General features: G+C 36.9%; 1 protein-coding gene across 1 annotated transcript in view; it reads left to right on the forward strand.

Annotated features, from left to right (window-relative positions):
- Positions 1-15,701, forward strand: part of PREX2 (phosphatidylinositol-3,4,5-trisphosphate dependent Rac exchange factor 2) — a 182,301-nt gene that overhangs the window by 101,143 nt on the left and 65,457 nt on the right. The window contains exons 29-33 of the mRNA XM_015598604.1: positions 558-640; positions 1,322-1,412; positions 2,061-2,189; positions 7,131-7,172; positions 11,994-12,211. Of these exons, the coding sequence (XP_015454090.1) occupies positions 558-640; positions 1,322-1,412; positions 2,061-2,189; positions 7,131-7,172; positions 11,994-12,211 (563 nt within the window). The remainder of the gene's footprint in view (positions 1-557; positions 641-1,321; positions 1,413-2,060; positions 2,190-7,130; positions 7,173-11,993; positions 12,212-15,701) is intronic.

The raw sequence follows: 15,701 nt of genomic DNA on the forward strand, positions 1-15,701 counted from the left end.
CACGTTTTACCAAAACATGGTAGCTTGGGTGGGTGGGAGGTAGAAGGGCTTTGAAACTAAGGACTTTTAAGATAGTATATAAATCTGGAATAGCCTTTAAGTGGGTGACAGGGAGAAGATGGGTAGGGGTTGGATAGGGGTGGGAGGTAAGGGTGGTTATTGAGAAAAACACTGACTGATATAAATATCTTATAAATATCTTGTTTTGTGTGCGTTACGAGCACTTTTCATCTAGTTTGGATGAATCTTAATTTTTACATCTTTAGTTTATATCAACTGTCCAACCATTAGAAAAATGTACCATTTGAAAGAATTATTAACATGGGGTACCCCAGTATTCTTTCTGTGAAGCACTCCACTTTCATGTCAGAGTCCTGGTTCAATAATCTGATATCCTAATAGCTGTTAAATCTTTTGGAATTCATTTTCTAAATGTGAGAACTACTGTATAGAATAAAAGCTGTGTTTAAATATTTTTATTTGATTTATATTAAAATGTTTTATAATGTTAAAGATAAGAGTAAAAAAAATATTTTTTTTTTTTTTTGGATATCTAGGTGATGAACTTCCCCTAAGTGTTCGCATTTCTCATGAAAAACAGGATAAGCTACATAGTTGCTTGGAGCATCTTTTCAGCCAGGTATGATTGGGACGGCTATGGACATTTTTTCTGTAGACTAAACTGTTAGAAATCCCTTTTTCAGATGTGGAATCTGTGCCACCACCCGCTTCACCTCAGTCTCCACAATTAAAGATGGGGATAAAGATTCCTGCAGCCAACTAACGCAAAGGATTGTCGTGAATGTCCAATATTTTACAGTCCTTGGAAAATCATAAAGAGTTGCACAGACAGGAGTTATTCTTTTTATCGTTTGTTTCTTTGTGGGTTTTTAGAATCCCTCATGACATTTCTTGCTCAACTTTATTCCTCATTTCAAAAAGCACAAGATTGTCTTGGAGCGCATGTTGGTGTTTTATAATCCTAACGAATTTATATCTATAACCAAAATTTTTCATATCAAAGCTTTTACTAGCCTAAAAGGGATTTTGAATAATTTTTAGGGTTTTTAAAAAAATAACTAGAACTTTTACTCCTTTTGTGAAATAACATTTTGTATGAATATATGTAGGATAATAAGAAATGTCATTGCAAAAGTTATCAGGTGAGTTCATTCCAATATTTTATTTAAAGGTGGATTTCATAAGAATAACCAAATTTCAAAAGTAATTGTGGCTTTAAGAAAGTATTTTTTGCAAGATTTACTCTCCAAAGTGTCTATTATATATTCTGTAACTCTCAGAACCCTCTCTATTTTGACAGGTGGATGCGATTACCAATCTCCTAAAAGGGCAAGCTGTCGTGAGGGCCTTTGAGCAAACCAAGTACCTCACCCCAGGTCGAGGGTTACACGGTGAGGTTTAGAAAATAATTATTAGGAGCAATCGGGAAGCAAGAGCGGGAGACGGAGTGGCCATGAAGCCAAAGCACATATGAGAAGAGAAGTTCTGGTTGCTCGTGTTTCATAATTCACTTAATACTACTTTTATTTTTTATAAGTTGGAGAATATACATAAAAACATCAGTGTAGGACCTTTCAGGATTCTTGGTAGATTAACATGTTTAATGCCTATAGGGGCCAGTCTGAAGGGAAACGAGGTAATTGAAGAAACATTAAGTGTTGCCTTGCTTTGGCTGAAACCCATGTACTTGGTTGTTATCCCAGTGGAGGGAGTCGGGGTTCGGGAATTGGGGGGGGGGGCAACAGAGCAGCCAAACAGCACACCGTCTAGAGCTGCCACTTTCTGACCTCTAGTTTGAGATGTTGAAAGTATAGTTTTCACCTAAACTTGCTCCTTTGTTTAGACAGTTATAAAAAAATAATATGAAGGTTTGACTTTTTAGATTTAACACACTTTATCCTTTGATATATCTAAAGAAGCTACTGATATGACAATAATTTAGGACAATGGCAGTAAAAATGAGGATTCTCCAGCTTACAGGTTTGCTGTTCGGTAAATGGTTGAGAATTAAGGGCGATTTTTTGTGTGTGTTTGTTTAGAATTCCAGCAGGAAATGGAGCCAAAGCTGAGTTGTCCCAAAAGGTTAAGACTTCACATCAAGCAAGATCCTTGGAATCTGCCCAGCAGCGTCCGGAGTCTTGCTCAGAACATCAGAAAATTTGTCGAAGGTCAGGATGAAAAGCAAAGAACATCGCATTACATCAGGGATAATCATTAAAAAACCCATTAAAACCAAGAACTCAGTAATGCCCTGATTGCTTTTTGCGGTATTTTATGTTATGAGGAAAACAGAAAGGCTGTAAAGGATGAAGGAAGAAGATAGAAAGAAGTAATAAGGTCGCAGAACTTTGTAGAATATTCTCAATAAATTAAAGAAAGGCTCATACTTTGGAGAATATTCTCAATAAATTAAAGAAAGGCTCGTACTTATGAAGACAAACGGAACATGGAGAGAGTTTCATATTTTATAATATTACACAATATCAGAAACATTTCTAAAAGGTTCACAAAAGGCTTGAAGCTAACTTTTATGAAAGAGTCTAAAAAACTCATAGCGAATCTGAGAATCAGAATAATTACATACCTGGCATCATTTGTTTTTAAGTTGCTTCTTCAAAAGTGCTCATCTAAGTCGACAGTTATTAACTACCATGACGTCATTGTCTCAACACCCTATAATTGGTACAACCTGTAATTGGAGATGTATAACATTAAGATAACTCCAGTAAGTCTGATCGCACGTTGTTTAGGGTCAGAGTTATTAGCCAGAAAATTCTGAGAGTTTCCAAAATGATTATGGTGAAATAGAGGAAATGAGAATTTTATTTAATTTTTCAAAATGTCTTATTCAGTGATTTTCTACCCAATATGAGGCCATTGATTGGCAATATCTAAAGGACATTTTGGTTGTCATAGTTGTGGGTATGCTACTGGCATCTAGTGTGTGGAGTCCAGGATGCTCCTCAACTTTCTGTAGTACAGGACAGTTCCTCACAACCAAGAATTGTATGGCCCGGAATGTCAGTAGCACTAGGGTTGAGAAACCTGTACAATGAGTATTATGCCTATGTTTAAATTTTTATCCCATACTTATTTGTATGTCAGTTGGATGTGGTAAATAGTATTCAGCAAAATTACTGCATACCTCTAGTCACTACCATTATTTTAGGGTAAATCAGAAAGAGTTATATACTGTTAAAAGACAAAATTCGACTGAGTAAATTTGAAGACCTAATTGGCTTTATTAAGTGATTCGTGAATGAGGCAACATCCCATCCAGCAACTAAAAGGGGCTTTGAGGGGTCATGCAAATGGAAGGGTTTTATGGGAAGAAGGATGGACAAGGGAGCCATTGACAAAGGAGAAGAAACGGTTATATTTAGACCAGGGTGTCTTCTTCTGGCGGAAAGGGAATTGCAAGGGTTTTTATCATGCAGGTTGCCTCATCTTTCTGTGGGGGATGGAGAAGGGCCCACCTGACAGATGACCTTACTGGCGCATGACCAGAAAATTCGACTAGTTGATTAAGGGTGTATTTCCAGCAAAAGTTGAAACATCAAAGGCAACATAAATCTGTTTGGTATCATGGATTTTAGCACAAGTGATGCCAGTCTGGGCCTGTGGTTTTTCTCTTTAACAATACTTTCTTGACAAAAGGTGACTCTTAAACTTAACAAAGTCTGAGCCTGTCACTGAATCCCTTCGGGCCTCGGTTTCTTCATTTCTTTGGGCCTTGTTTCTTCATAAATGACAGAGATGGTTTAAATCTCTGTGGTAAATGAATCTTTTGCCTAGAAATATACTGAAATATAACAGCTTAGGTATTGTTTAGAGATCAATAGAGAAGTTTTTATAGTTAAGAAAAACTCCAAATAAATCACAGCAATTCTATTGTATGATGAAATCTTTTGTTCTTGACAGCTGGATTTCTTGGCTGGATTTTTATTTTATAGCTAAATATAATGGTTACTTGTGACACATTATAACATCATATATAAAACTCCCCCAAATAATGAATATCAAAAATGATAATTATATTTTTAAAAGCTGTTAGACTTAAGAAATTTACTTTACTGAGTAAAGGATATATTTCCTCTGAATAGATGCCCGTATCATAACACTTCTAAGAATTAAGATTCGTGAATCTAAGTGCAGTTGTTCTCATCATGAGTTGTCCTTTTTACACTATACTTATTTTAGAGTAAATGCAATATCGATTATGTACAGAGAATTGCTTAAGCCTTTTTTTGTTTTGTTTTCTTGAAGAGCTTTACCTTTAAGATATAAACTTCTTCTAATGCAGGATAAAAAAGCTTAGTTTTTAAAAAGGTGTTTATTTTAAGAATCTTGCATTTTCACCTTAAGTTCTGCTTTTACACCCTTAGTATTTCATATCAAAATAAGCAGTAATAGGAGTGGCAGCTGTGTATGTATGTTGATTGATTGATAGATACTGAATATGGACCAATGATGGTCACAGGAGCCCAAGAGCTAACTGATTGACTGCCGTCCATGTGCTGAGAATTCAACAGTCAATGGGATGGGGTGAGCTCTTTGCAGAATTTAAGTAGCCTCCCTGGTTGTGGGTTTCAGAGAGATGCAATTAACTCTTTGGATAAGAGCTATGATTGTCACCATGATTAGTGAGTCCTTAAAAAAAGGTTAATCGGTGGTTCAGTTCAATGGACTATCTGAGGAAGAGGCAAACTGCCAAGCCCTGGTAATGGGCGTGGTGTCTGGTCTACTGCATGGGACGCACACAGCAGCGTTGGGATCCTTGTAATCAGCTGGTTGCTATGTGGAGATACCTCTGAAGACAACTTGCTAGTTCAGCATGAAGTTACTCAATTCAACCTAATGTAATTTTTATTTCATTTCTCAAATTGTCTTTATGTTGGGAATGATCTAATGGAAGGTCAGGTCTTGCCTGGAAATTAATGCCATCTTGCCAGAATCTCAGTGTTTCCGTTTGTAGCTGGGATGACCCCATTCTGATGTCCCCGTAGAAGGGGGAAAATATATCTTTTTCCGTCTACTCTCCTGGATTTTCTGGCTGGGGGCCCTGTGAATTAGACTGACAAAAGGCAAATTAACAAGAGGAGAGCATATACGTTCATTTAATGTAAGTCTTACATGAGGCAGGAGCCTTTATTAAGGAATGAAGACCTAAAGAAATGGTTAGCCCTGAGAGGTTTTATCCGGGTTTGAGGAAGAGTGGAAAGTTGTGGGAACATGTGATAGGACAAGGGGTATGAGCTGAGGGCGGTAAACAGAGAAACCCAGCATGGTCTGTTCCTCTTGGCATCTTTGGAGACAGGGGTGCTCCCTACCCCCGGTGTGGGGAGGGAGCCTCTCACAGGAGGGTTTACGACCTGCTTCAGGAAAGAAGGGGAAGATCAGAGAGTCCTTGTTGTATCTGCCATTTCTCAGACTCCTTCTGCTTAAAATATGCGAAGTGGCATATGCGAAGTGCCATATTTTGGGGTAGAATGTCCTGAACTCTGTCATTCCCTTATTTCTGATTTCAAAATCTTATCGATATATGCCAAATAGGATATCAAAAATAATTCTATGATCTTTCCATAGGAAGGACTGTTACACTGCCATTTATAAATTATATCACTGTGTGCCGTTCATTCATAGCCTGCTAATCTGAGGGAAGAAGACAGCGAAAATAAAAATAGTGGACTAAATGAGGTGGGGGGCAGATTAATTATGTGGCGTCATTGGAGATCACGCCTGTCTCCTGCTTAATCTCTAAGCTAAATTATGGTCTCATTATCAGCCAACTGAAGGTATTTTTACTTGATTGGCACCCTGTCATATTGTGATTTATAATAAGAAATATATATTACTTTTGTCCCCTTTACTGGCACAGAGCTCCCTTGGAATGTTCTGTGCAGAGAGCTACAGAGGTAGCTCTTTTGTTATGTTAATGAAGCGATGTTTGGAAAGCCCCAAGGATGGGGGCTGGAATGCACGAGCGAGGACAAGGGGGACACCACCATGTGATCAGAGGACTGGAATTCATAGTCCCACCCCTGATCTCCTGGGAGGGGAGAGGGGCCAGAGATTCAGTTCGAGCACCAGTGTCCAGTGATTTAATCAATCATGCCTCTGAAATGAAACCTCCATAAAATCCCATAAGGAAGCGCGCTGAGAGCTTCCGGACCGGTGAATACTTGCAGGTGCTGGGAGAGTGGCATCTTCAGTGACTCTTGAGAGTGTTTCGTTTTCCAGTCTCACTTGTAAAATTTAACGGCCTCTTAAGTGTTTCCTGCATTTCTTTTAGGTTAATTTTGTTGCTCTGAGTATTGTGAGCCTGTATAGAATAGGATGCAACCTAACCTTTGTTATTTCTCGTACCCTTGGGCACGTAAAGGAACCCTGTAAGTTTTTGTGTTTCCCTAGTGCAAGTAAACCATCTGCCAGTTGGAAGTAAACAGACACATAGCTCATTGGACACGTAGCAATGAGTATGAATTTAATACACATCATTTATGAAACATTTGTGATTGGCCCTGTTTGGAGATGGGGTGGGAAGATGAGTATTTGGAAATAATTGGTATTTTTTTGTTCTTTAGGGCAGTATTTTTGACTAATAGATAGGAAAGAAAGACTATATATATTCTATATAATCTATATACTTAATCTATATAATTATCTATAACCTGTAATTCTAATATAGAATGCATAATATAACATATATTTTAATATATATACTTGTATGTAAAGATTACATATGTATATATAATATTTAAAAGTTTAAATAACTAAGAAAATACTGTTTGACAGTTTATTGACCAAAACTTTGATAGCTATAGAAGTTAAGAAAATAACAAGCAAGCTGTAGCAGCTGAGGATAACCTGCAAAGGTAGCGGGATTTGAATGGTGTTTCATAGGCTCATATAATTCAGATTTGGGAGAGATTTCAGGGTCTGGAGTAATTGATAGAATTTACATAGGCAGATAGAAAAGGATAGCATTTCAAGCGAATGGGATTTTATTATCTCACGTAATGAGATTGTGCTAATTCTAACTAAACAGTTAAAATGCGATGTTAGTGGCAGAAAAACACTGAATAATTTACTATTTTTTTTCTCTGCAGAGGTAAAGTGTAGGATACTCCTGGCACTTCTTGAATATTCAGGTAATATTTTCATTATTTTTACTATTTAAAATTAATGTGGCCCGTGACCTTTGACAATGCCTTTGACAAAATAGACAGACATATGATTCCTACCTTCTCTGAAGCCTTGCAAAGATAAAAAAAAATACTTAGTTTTAATAAAAACACGAAAACGTATACTCATATTCAATTACAAGTAGAAACATGAAAACATATACAAATGTATATTTATATAGAATATAACTTTATAAAGAGAAAGGAAGCAGGTTTTGGTAAAGTCAATTGTGCAGATGTGTTTTTTTGTGAAGCTGTCTGACTTTTGTATATGGACAGGATGTAGGTGGGCTCAGATTCAAGGGGTGGGAAATGGACTATACTTTTGATGGGAGGACTTTCGATCTCAAAATTACATTGCAAGTGCATGGACACAGAGAGGGGAGGAATTTGTGACCACTTTTACCATCTATCATACTTGGAAAATTTAAATGATGAATGAATGAATGAACCAAGTTCACCAAGAGGGCATTTTTGTTTGTTGGTTGGTTCCTAAGTTTCTTCTTCTTTTTTTTTTTTTAGTTTTACTAATAACTACAGAGTTGATGGACTTCATTTTTGTGTGTTTCATCAGGTCCTCACAACCACTCTGTGAGAATGTTATTATTTTCTTATAGTGTAAAGGGTGAAGAAATTAACATTCAGGAAGATTAATAATAACTAGTAAATGGAGTTCATTCAACACATATTTTTGAGCTTCCGGAAGATTAGGCATATAGATGCCTTAATCAACAGTAGATGGCAGATTTGAAATTAAAATTTAGTTATGCCAATTCCAGAAGCGGTCCTCAAGTGCATTGCTTTATTCATTAACGTTCAAGTGGCTGTTCTTGTAGATCCTTATTTTGATTTCTTTTTCTTTATTCCTGTTATAATTCTCTTTTTTCCTACTTTATTCACTCACTCTGAGTTCCTTCTTGTGTATAGGATGGCACCAGAACAAAATTACTCCATATTATTGGCCACAATTTAATTGAAAAGGGGAGGCTGTGTCCGCTAAATATTCTTCTTAACTCCCTTTTATGCCTACCTTCTTTTCTCTCTAATCTCTTCTTTGTTTATTTTGCTTTTCCCCGTACAATCTCAGAACGGTGACTGAGAATGCTTATGTCTAGAAACCATCTCATTCCTTTAGACTAGCTGGCTGACTATGGAGCTGGAGCTTTTAAAGCTGTTGAGATTCAATAAAGTGTTCATATTTTAAAATATGTTTGTAGAAGATGAGCATAAGTAGGCGCTTAAATATTGAAATGAAGCAGAAGCCCCTGACAGGTAAAAAAAAAAAATCTTTTTTTTTTTTAAAGTCTATTCCCACTACAAGAGAATTCTTACTCTGCATAAAGAATAAAGAAGCCGTCACAAAAAAGAAATACAACCTCTTGCCTTCTTCTTTTGCTAGAAGCTGGAAGCAGCTCTCGTGATTCTTGCTGTAGTTCTTATTGATAAAAATGAAGACTGAGAATAGCTTTGGAAAGGATGAAGACTTGTGAATTTTAAACAGATGCCTAATTAAAAGGAAAAGACAGATATGTTTTTGCCGGGAGTTATCTTATTTTGGCTTCTTTATCACGTTGTTCTCTCTTCGTTCAGCAATAAAACTGAGCACCCACGCCGTGCGGGCACCATGCTAGACGCTACAGAAAAGAAGCATCACTGTAATGCTCCAATTTCACGTTGCTACGTGTTCTAAATGTTTTTATCTCATTTATCTTTACTGCAGCTCTGAGAAGTAGGAATACCCCATTTTACATATAGGGATCTGATGCTTAGGATTATCTGGTTTAAAACTGATGGAAGGGGTGGACAAAAGCAGATGATAAGTCTCGAAAGTCTGTGAGCTTCACTCACATTGCATGCCACTTCCCCTGGCCTGTGCCGATTGTCCCTGGGGCTCACAAATCAGTAAACAAACTCTTACAATGCTAGGTTATTGGCCACCTAGCAGAAGGATGCCCCGGGCCTGTGGTGGCAGAAAGAAGTACACATTACTTCCTAAAGGAGAGGAGAAATGTCAGAGGGGAGATCATATTTTAAAGAGTTTCAGTAGTTCAGTGAGTTGACTCGACCAATGATTTAAAGTTTGCTGGTGGAGAAGGGTCCACAGCCACAGGGCCCATGGACAAAGGCGTGGGCTCTATGAGCGCTTGCAAGGGCATTTCCTGTTTCGGGGGTGCTCAGAGGTCCCGTGTTGCTCGGAGAGGCCTGTACCACCGCTAGGTGTTCTCACACCAACAGTGAGAAGGGGCCTGGGGTGAATGGAGGGGAGCGATGTGTGAGATGCTCTAAATGGAATTTGGGGAAAGATAGTGGAGTCCACTTCCTGCCACTCTGAGTTTTCTATCTTTGTTACTCACTGTGAGATGATAACACACCAAAAGCCACTTGAAAAGCTCTTAATACATAAAGTGCATTTTGAGGTCGATGTAAGCTAGTCATTCATTCTCTGTTGAAAATAGGACGGTGGCAATTGAAAAATCATCTCATGAAGGAATATGCGTTTATTATTACGTGTTTTTCATTTTGATTTAAGATTTAGATGGCAGTGTGGTCCAAGGGCATCTTGCATATCTACTCTGTCACTCTGTCATGAGCATCAACATGGCCGAGGCCTCAACTTGGACTTCTTCATACCCCCAGTAATTGATGCAATGTTTAATTCTCGTGGGGCATTTGGTGTTAAAAGTTTGAATTAATGAACAAATGCAACTTTTGTGTGATCTGTACTGATTTGATAATGAGGTTGAATGAGAATTTTAATTTGCCTTAAAATGCATTAGAATTCAGTAGCAGAGAGAAGGGTAGATATCCACGTATTCTTTTTTTAAAGTAAAAAAAAAAGAAGAAGAAATTTAAGAATTTTTTTCTCAGAAGCAATTTGGAGATGATTATTTCCACTGGCGGCAAAGTTACTAACCCTGCGATCTCATGTAAAGGTCACACTGAAACCAGGTCCTTCCCTGTGTAGACCTTAGCTTTCTATTCTTTATATAAGCAATTTCTTTATAGTTCAATTTTTATTGAGAAATTATTCTCAGGTTATAGGAGGGAGTATTCCTGCCGAAGCTACTGAAGTACTTTTTAAAAACTTCTCTAGATTTTCTGCTTTTCTATGAATCAACTGAAAGGCAAAGCAAGAATGTGTAACCTCAGCGATGAAGCCACACAATCTGAATTATCCTTCTCAGTCAGACTAAATCCAGGCATTTTAAGAAGTCAGAGCATGAGCTCATGCATTTTCATTTTGCTTAATTCATTTGTTTGTTAATTTCTTTCCTGGTTTATTATTTTCATTCAATAATTTAGTAAATATCTATTGAATATGGACACTCTTTTAGAAATCGTACACAACAAAATAGGTGTGTTGCTCTTTTCTTGAGAATTGGACAAAGTTCTTTCCCAGTTTAGCCATTTCATAGTTATCTGGAAAATGCTCTTTTCCATCCTTTAGAATGGGGCACATGGCATATAACTACTTAAGGAAAATGTCTAACATATGTTATTGGTTAAATTAATAAATTGAACCATGTGGGAATGCCATATTCAATCATTTTGACCTACTAAAACAGCAAGTTCTTATAGTTCAACCTAATAAATAAATATTTCATTATAAAATCTTTTTAATATTTAATTCTTTTCCTAATAAAATTTTCAAGAGTAGCTTTTTCTAATAGTGAAACTGAGTAACATGCAGCAATTACATTATGTGTACACATGCCTTTGATGGTTTTTAAAGGCAGACGTTCTGTGTTCTTGGTAAACAACTTAAAAATTACGCCTTTTTATCAATAAAGCAAGAACTCATCGCTGAATAAAAGCAGCATTTATATCTATGTTATGCACTGATATTGACAATGCTGCTTCATTTCAGAAGGTCGCGAGCCCTCAAAATGTTTGATACTCTTTTGGGAATATGATTATTTTTGCCTTTGTCGTTCTTCCAGTACAAGTGACTTTTCAGTGTTCATACTGTACGGCTTGGTGTTTATATTGTTTATGTAGTTTGCATGTACCCAACCGCCCAAAGAAGTTAACCCTTTGAGATCAGGGTCTCAGAGGCACAGCTCACAGTGGCAGTTCATAGGTAAATATGCCTTCGAAATGAGTCAGTCAGAAATCCAGTCAATTGCAGATTAAGAATCCTAGTAAAAAATCACTTTCTGCTAAAACTACAAATAAACTTACTTATTTCAAAGAAATATATCAGTTTATGAACTAGATATATTTATAGCTCATGAAGTTGCATAGGTAAATTCAGGAGATACAAATTTGCCTATTGTTACAAATGATTGGGCATCAATACTCCTTTCCGAAATACTTTTCACATTAATATTTCAGTAGGTTTAGCAGGTAATTTTTAAAAATTTAGTCTTAATAATACTGTATTTCACTTGCTGGCATAAATTGAAATATTGGACTTGGACTTCCCTATTGGAAAGTGTCATGCAACAAATGCAGATTGTGGACCATCGGAAAAAAAATATGGAAATAAATACAGCCTTATTTTTTTTTCTTGGGTTTTATGAAACAATTTGATGATTACAAAATAAAGTCACAATATCACCTAAGAAAAAATATTTTAATGTGTCTAACATTTTCTGGGGTTTAATGTTTTCTAAAAAGCCAACTTTCTAAAACGTACTTGCTTCTTAATAGAGCTCAAATTGACATTTTTCACATGGTGTGAGTTGAGTGAAAGGATGAAATAAGAGAAAACGTAAATGCTTGGTGAATCGGTTTAATTCGCTATGACGTTTCTCAAAACCATCTCTCTGTTCCCCCGGATCACAGACAGTGACCCACAGCTCCGAAGAGACATGGTTTTCTGCCAGAGTCTCGTGGCCACAGTCTGCGCCTTCTCGGAGCAGCTCATGGCGGCCTTAAACCAGATGTTTGACAACAGCAAGGAGAACGAGATGGAAACGTGGGAAGCCAGCAGACGGTGGCTGGACCAGATAGCGAACGCCGGCGTGCTCTTTCACTTTCAGTCGCTTCTGTCACCAAACCTGGTAAGGAATCGCAGCGCCCCCCACTGTCTGCGTCGACTGTGACAGACGTTGTAACACACTCCCAAGTAAGAAGTGGCTACGATGGTCTCAGCGGTCATTCGGCTACTTTAAAAGAATGTATATGTTCATGTGCGAACGTAGTTTTAATAGGTATCTAGAAGGTATTCCTGATTGTTATCTATTCTCAGTGGCCGCGAAAAGCCGAGAAAGCCTCCATCTGTATTAATTCTTGCATCCTTAAGCACCGACTGAGAAGGGCCATCAGAGGACCGAGTGTCTTTCTGCTGATTCCTTATTTCTATTCTAGAAGAAACAGCTTGCATGAAACCCAAGGTCTCCCTGAGGTTGATATTCTAGAGAATTCTTAATCGAGAACTCTGACAGCTTGCATGTCATACTGTCTGCCAGTCTGTTTAAAATTTGTGTGTGTTCCATGATTTTATTTCCGTCCTTTGTTCGAATGTTTGTCCTGTTTAATCTAAGAACGTTGCCTTAATTACCGTAGAATAGTCCATGGTTATGCATCGGTTTTCCACAGTGGGTATGAAGAAAGCCTCTCAAAATATTGATAAATAACACTGTAGTGAACTTAGAGTTTTTTCACATATACTTTCCATGATTCTGACAGTTGTCATAACATTTAAAGGCAAATCTTTACACATGACATGCCATTTCATTCATTAAAGTATACAGAGAATGTAGCTACCAAGTAACATGGCTGAGCTTTTAAACAAATACATATGAGTTTACACATTGAAATAAAGTTTTTCTTTGGTGACGTGGGGATAGAGAGGTAATCGCTGTACTGCACAGTCATAGAAGGTTCTGGAATGATAAGGCAAGGAAGTCCACCTCAGGGCACTTCAGAGAAACAATTGGATTCTTTTGAGAAGATTGTGTGCACTCCACGCGGGTGAGTGATTTCTTATTTGGTTGCTAATATACCAAATAAGAAAGATCTAATTAATGAAAAATTTGAAATAAGACCCTTTGGAAAAGTGTTTTAAAAAATAAATTTCATTAATCATTGCCTATCAAATAGAGATTACGTATAATAGGAAGCCCACTTCTGAACACATGGTAGGCATTAAATGTTTGTTGAATGAATGAATGAATGAATGAGGCTTCATATCTATTCTAGTCTTACTTTAAAACTGCTATTGTCTACTCAAGTGCTGGTACTTTAAACTTCATTTCATTTGAAATCCTGAAGCATGAGAGAAACATTTGTAATTCATATATCTGAGAAGTGACATAGCTAGATTATTTAATGAATCCTTAAAACTAAACGATAAAAAATTCAATTAAAAAGTGGGCAAAGGATTGAATAGATATTTCTTCAAAGAAGATATAAAATGGCCAAAAAACACATGAAAAGTTGATCAACATCATCAGCCATTGGGGAACTGCAACTCAAAACTACAAGGAGCTACTATGTCACCTGTGATGTGGATGGTGATAATACAGACAACAGCCAGTTTTGAGTGTTGGTGAGGTGATAGGAATGTAAAACAGTGTAGCCATTTTGGGAAACAGTCTAACAGTTCCTCGAAATGTTAAACAGAATTTCCATATTACCCAGAAATTCTACTCCTAGGTAATGTCCAAGAGAAACAAAAATTTATATTCACTCAAAAACTTGTACACAAATGTTCCTAGCAAGATTATTCATAATAACTAAAAGGTGGAAACAACCCAAAAGCCGTGAACTGATGAGCAGATAAACAAGTTGTGGTATATCCATGCAGTAGAATATTATTCAGCAATAGAAAGGAACGAAGTGCTGACACATGCTACAACATGGGCGGATGTTGAAAACGTAATGCTACGTGAAATAAGCCAGTTACAAAAGACCACATGTTGTTTGATTCCATCATTATATAATGTGTGAATAGGCAAATATCAGAGATGGAAAGTAGACTGCGGGTTGCCTGAGGCTAGCCTTACACTTTAAATGGGTGAATTTTAAAGTATGTGCATTATATCTCAAGAAAACTGTCTTTAAATTGGTCTTAGGAAACAAGTTTATGAACAAGCCATGCTATAAGATTGATTAAAAAAAAAAAAAAATGATAAAAAAATCCAAAGCTGCTAAAACAAAAATCAAAGAAACCCATAATCTTTCCGCCTCTGAAACAAGAGCATAGCAACCTCCTAGCAGTGCGAAGGGCTCTCAGGCACTGGCGGTCTGTGTGTCCCGAGCTCTGAGCATGGTCGTGGTCACTTAGGTTTCGCTTTAGCCGTATCTGCTGGAGCATCGTGGCTGGCCCTTCAGCGATCAGAGGCCAGCCTGTTTGGGACAGTCCTTCCTCTGCGTATTCCTCTCATCTGGAAAAATGCTGATTCTTCAATCCTGTCCTTTCAATTCCAGATTCATGTATTTTTCTACTGCTTCAAAGGACTTAAAAAAAAAAAATAACGGTTTGGTAAACATTAATCCAGCACTTACTGTGTACCATACCCTATATTAAGCACCAAACCAAGGTGCAAAGATGAAGATTCTGTTAACCTTTTGGTTTCCGTGCTGCCCTTTTTGGGAACCTGGAATGGCCTTAGTGATTGTTTTTCACACAATGGAAATTCTTTATCATTCCTTCATCCTCTACTAATGCTTCCCCATACTCTGACTATAAGCTCACAGCAGCTTTATAAACTGTGTTGAAAGCATGTCGAAATTATTGTTTAAAAGGATCATTGACATTCTTAAGGAAGCAAACGTTACCTTTAATAGATAAGCTGTGTATGATAAGGCTAATTATTCTTTCATGAGGAAATTAGTAAATGCCTCTAAATAGTGCACTAAACTGCTCACAGGAAGGCCAGGATCTAGCACTTGAAAGATGATGTTGCTGAAACATGCACCAGACTCGTTACCACGTCTGGGCCTACCTGCCTCAGCTTAAAAAAAAAAACATGCTATAAGAATGAAGCAAACGATTAAAAACAAATCAGATCTCATAGTCACAAGATTCTAAGTTAAGGCCCCATAAAGTCGAGTGAGATAAAAATGATTCTTGTCCCCAAGCTCTTTGAAAGAAAAATCATTACATACATGCAAATTGCTTTCATCACAGTTCTAATAAATTGCAAGATGAATGACGAATAGGCTATCTTAGTGTAACATAGAGTGACCGTTATTTACTGTGGCTTTTTAATAAAACAACATTTTTTCCTTTCAGCTGTTACATTTATAAGATTATAGAAATTTAGAGGCAAATAACATGCTTTTTGTACATATTTATTTGTAAATAATAAGCAAAATCAATATGATTAGAATCTAGCTATACAATAGACTGAAAAGTCATATGAACCATTTAGATGGTAGAGAAAAGGAAAAGTATAAAACTATAAAAGAAACAACTTTGAGAGATATATTGATTTCGTTTTAGGTAGTACATTCTTAGTTAAGTGTTGATAATTTGGTTTGTATGTGAATAAAACATAAGTGAAGCTAGTTTGGGCTGGAGATGTTTTGTTGTGTAATGTTATG

The sequence above is a fragment of the Pteropus alecto genome, unplaced genomic scaffold (assembly GCF_000325575.1).
Source record: "Pteropus alecto unplaced genomic scaffold, ASM32557v1 scaffold87, whole genome shotgun sequence".
Taxonomy (NCBI): Eukaryota; Metazoa; Chordata; class Mammalia; order Chiroptera; family Pteropodidae; genus Pteropus; species Pteropus alecto.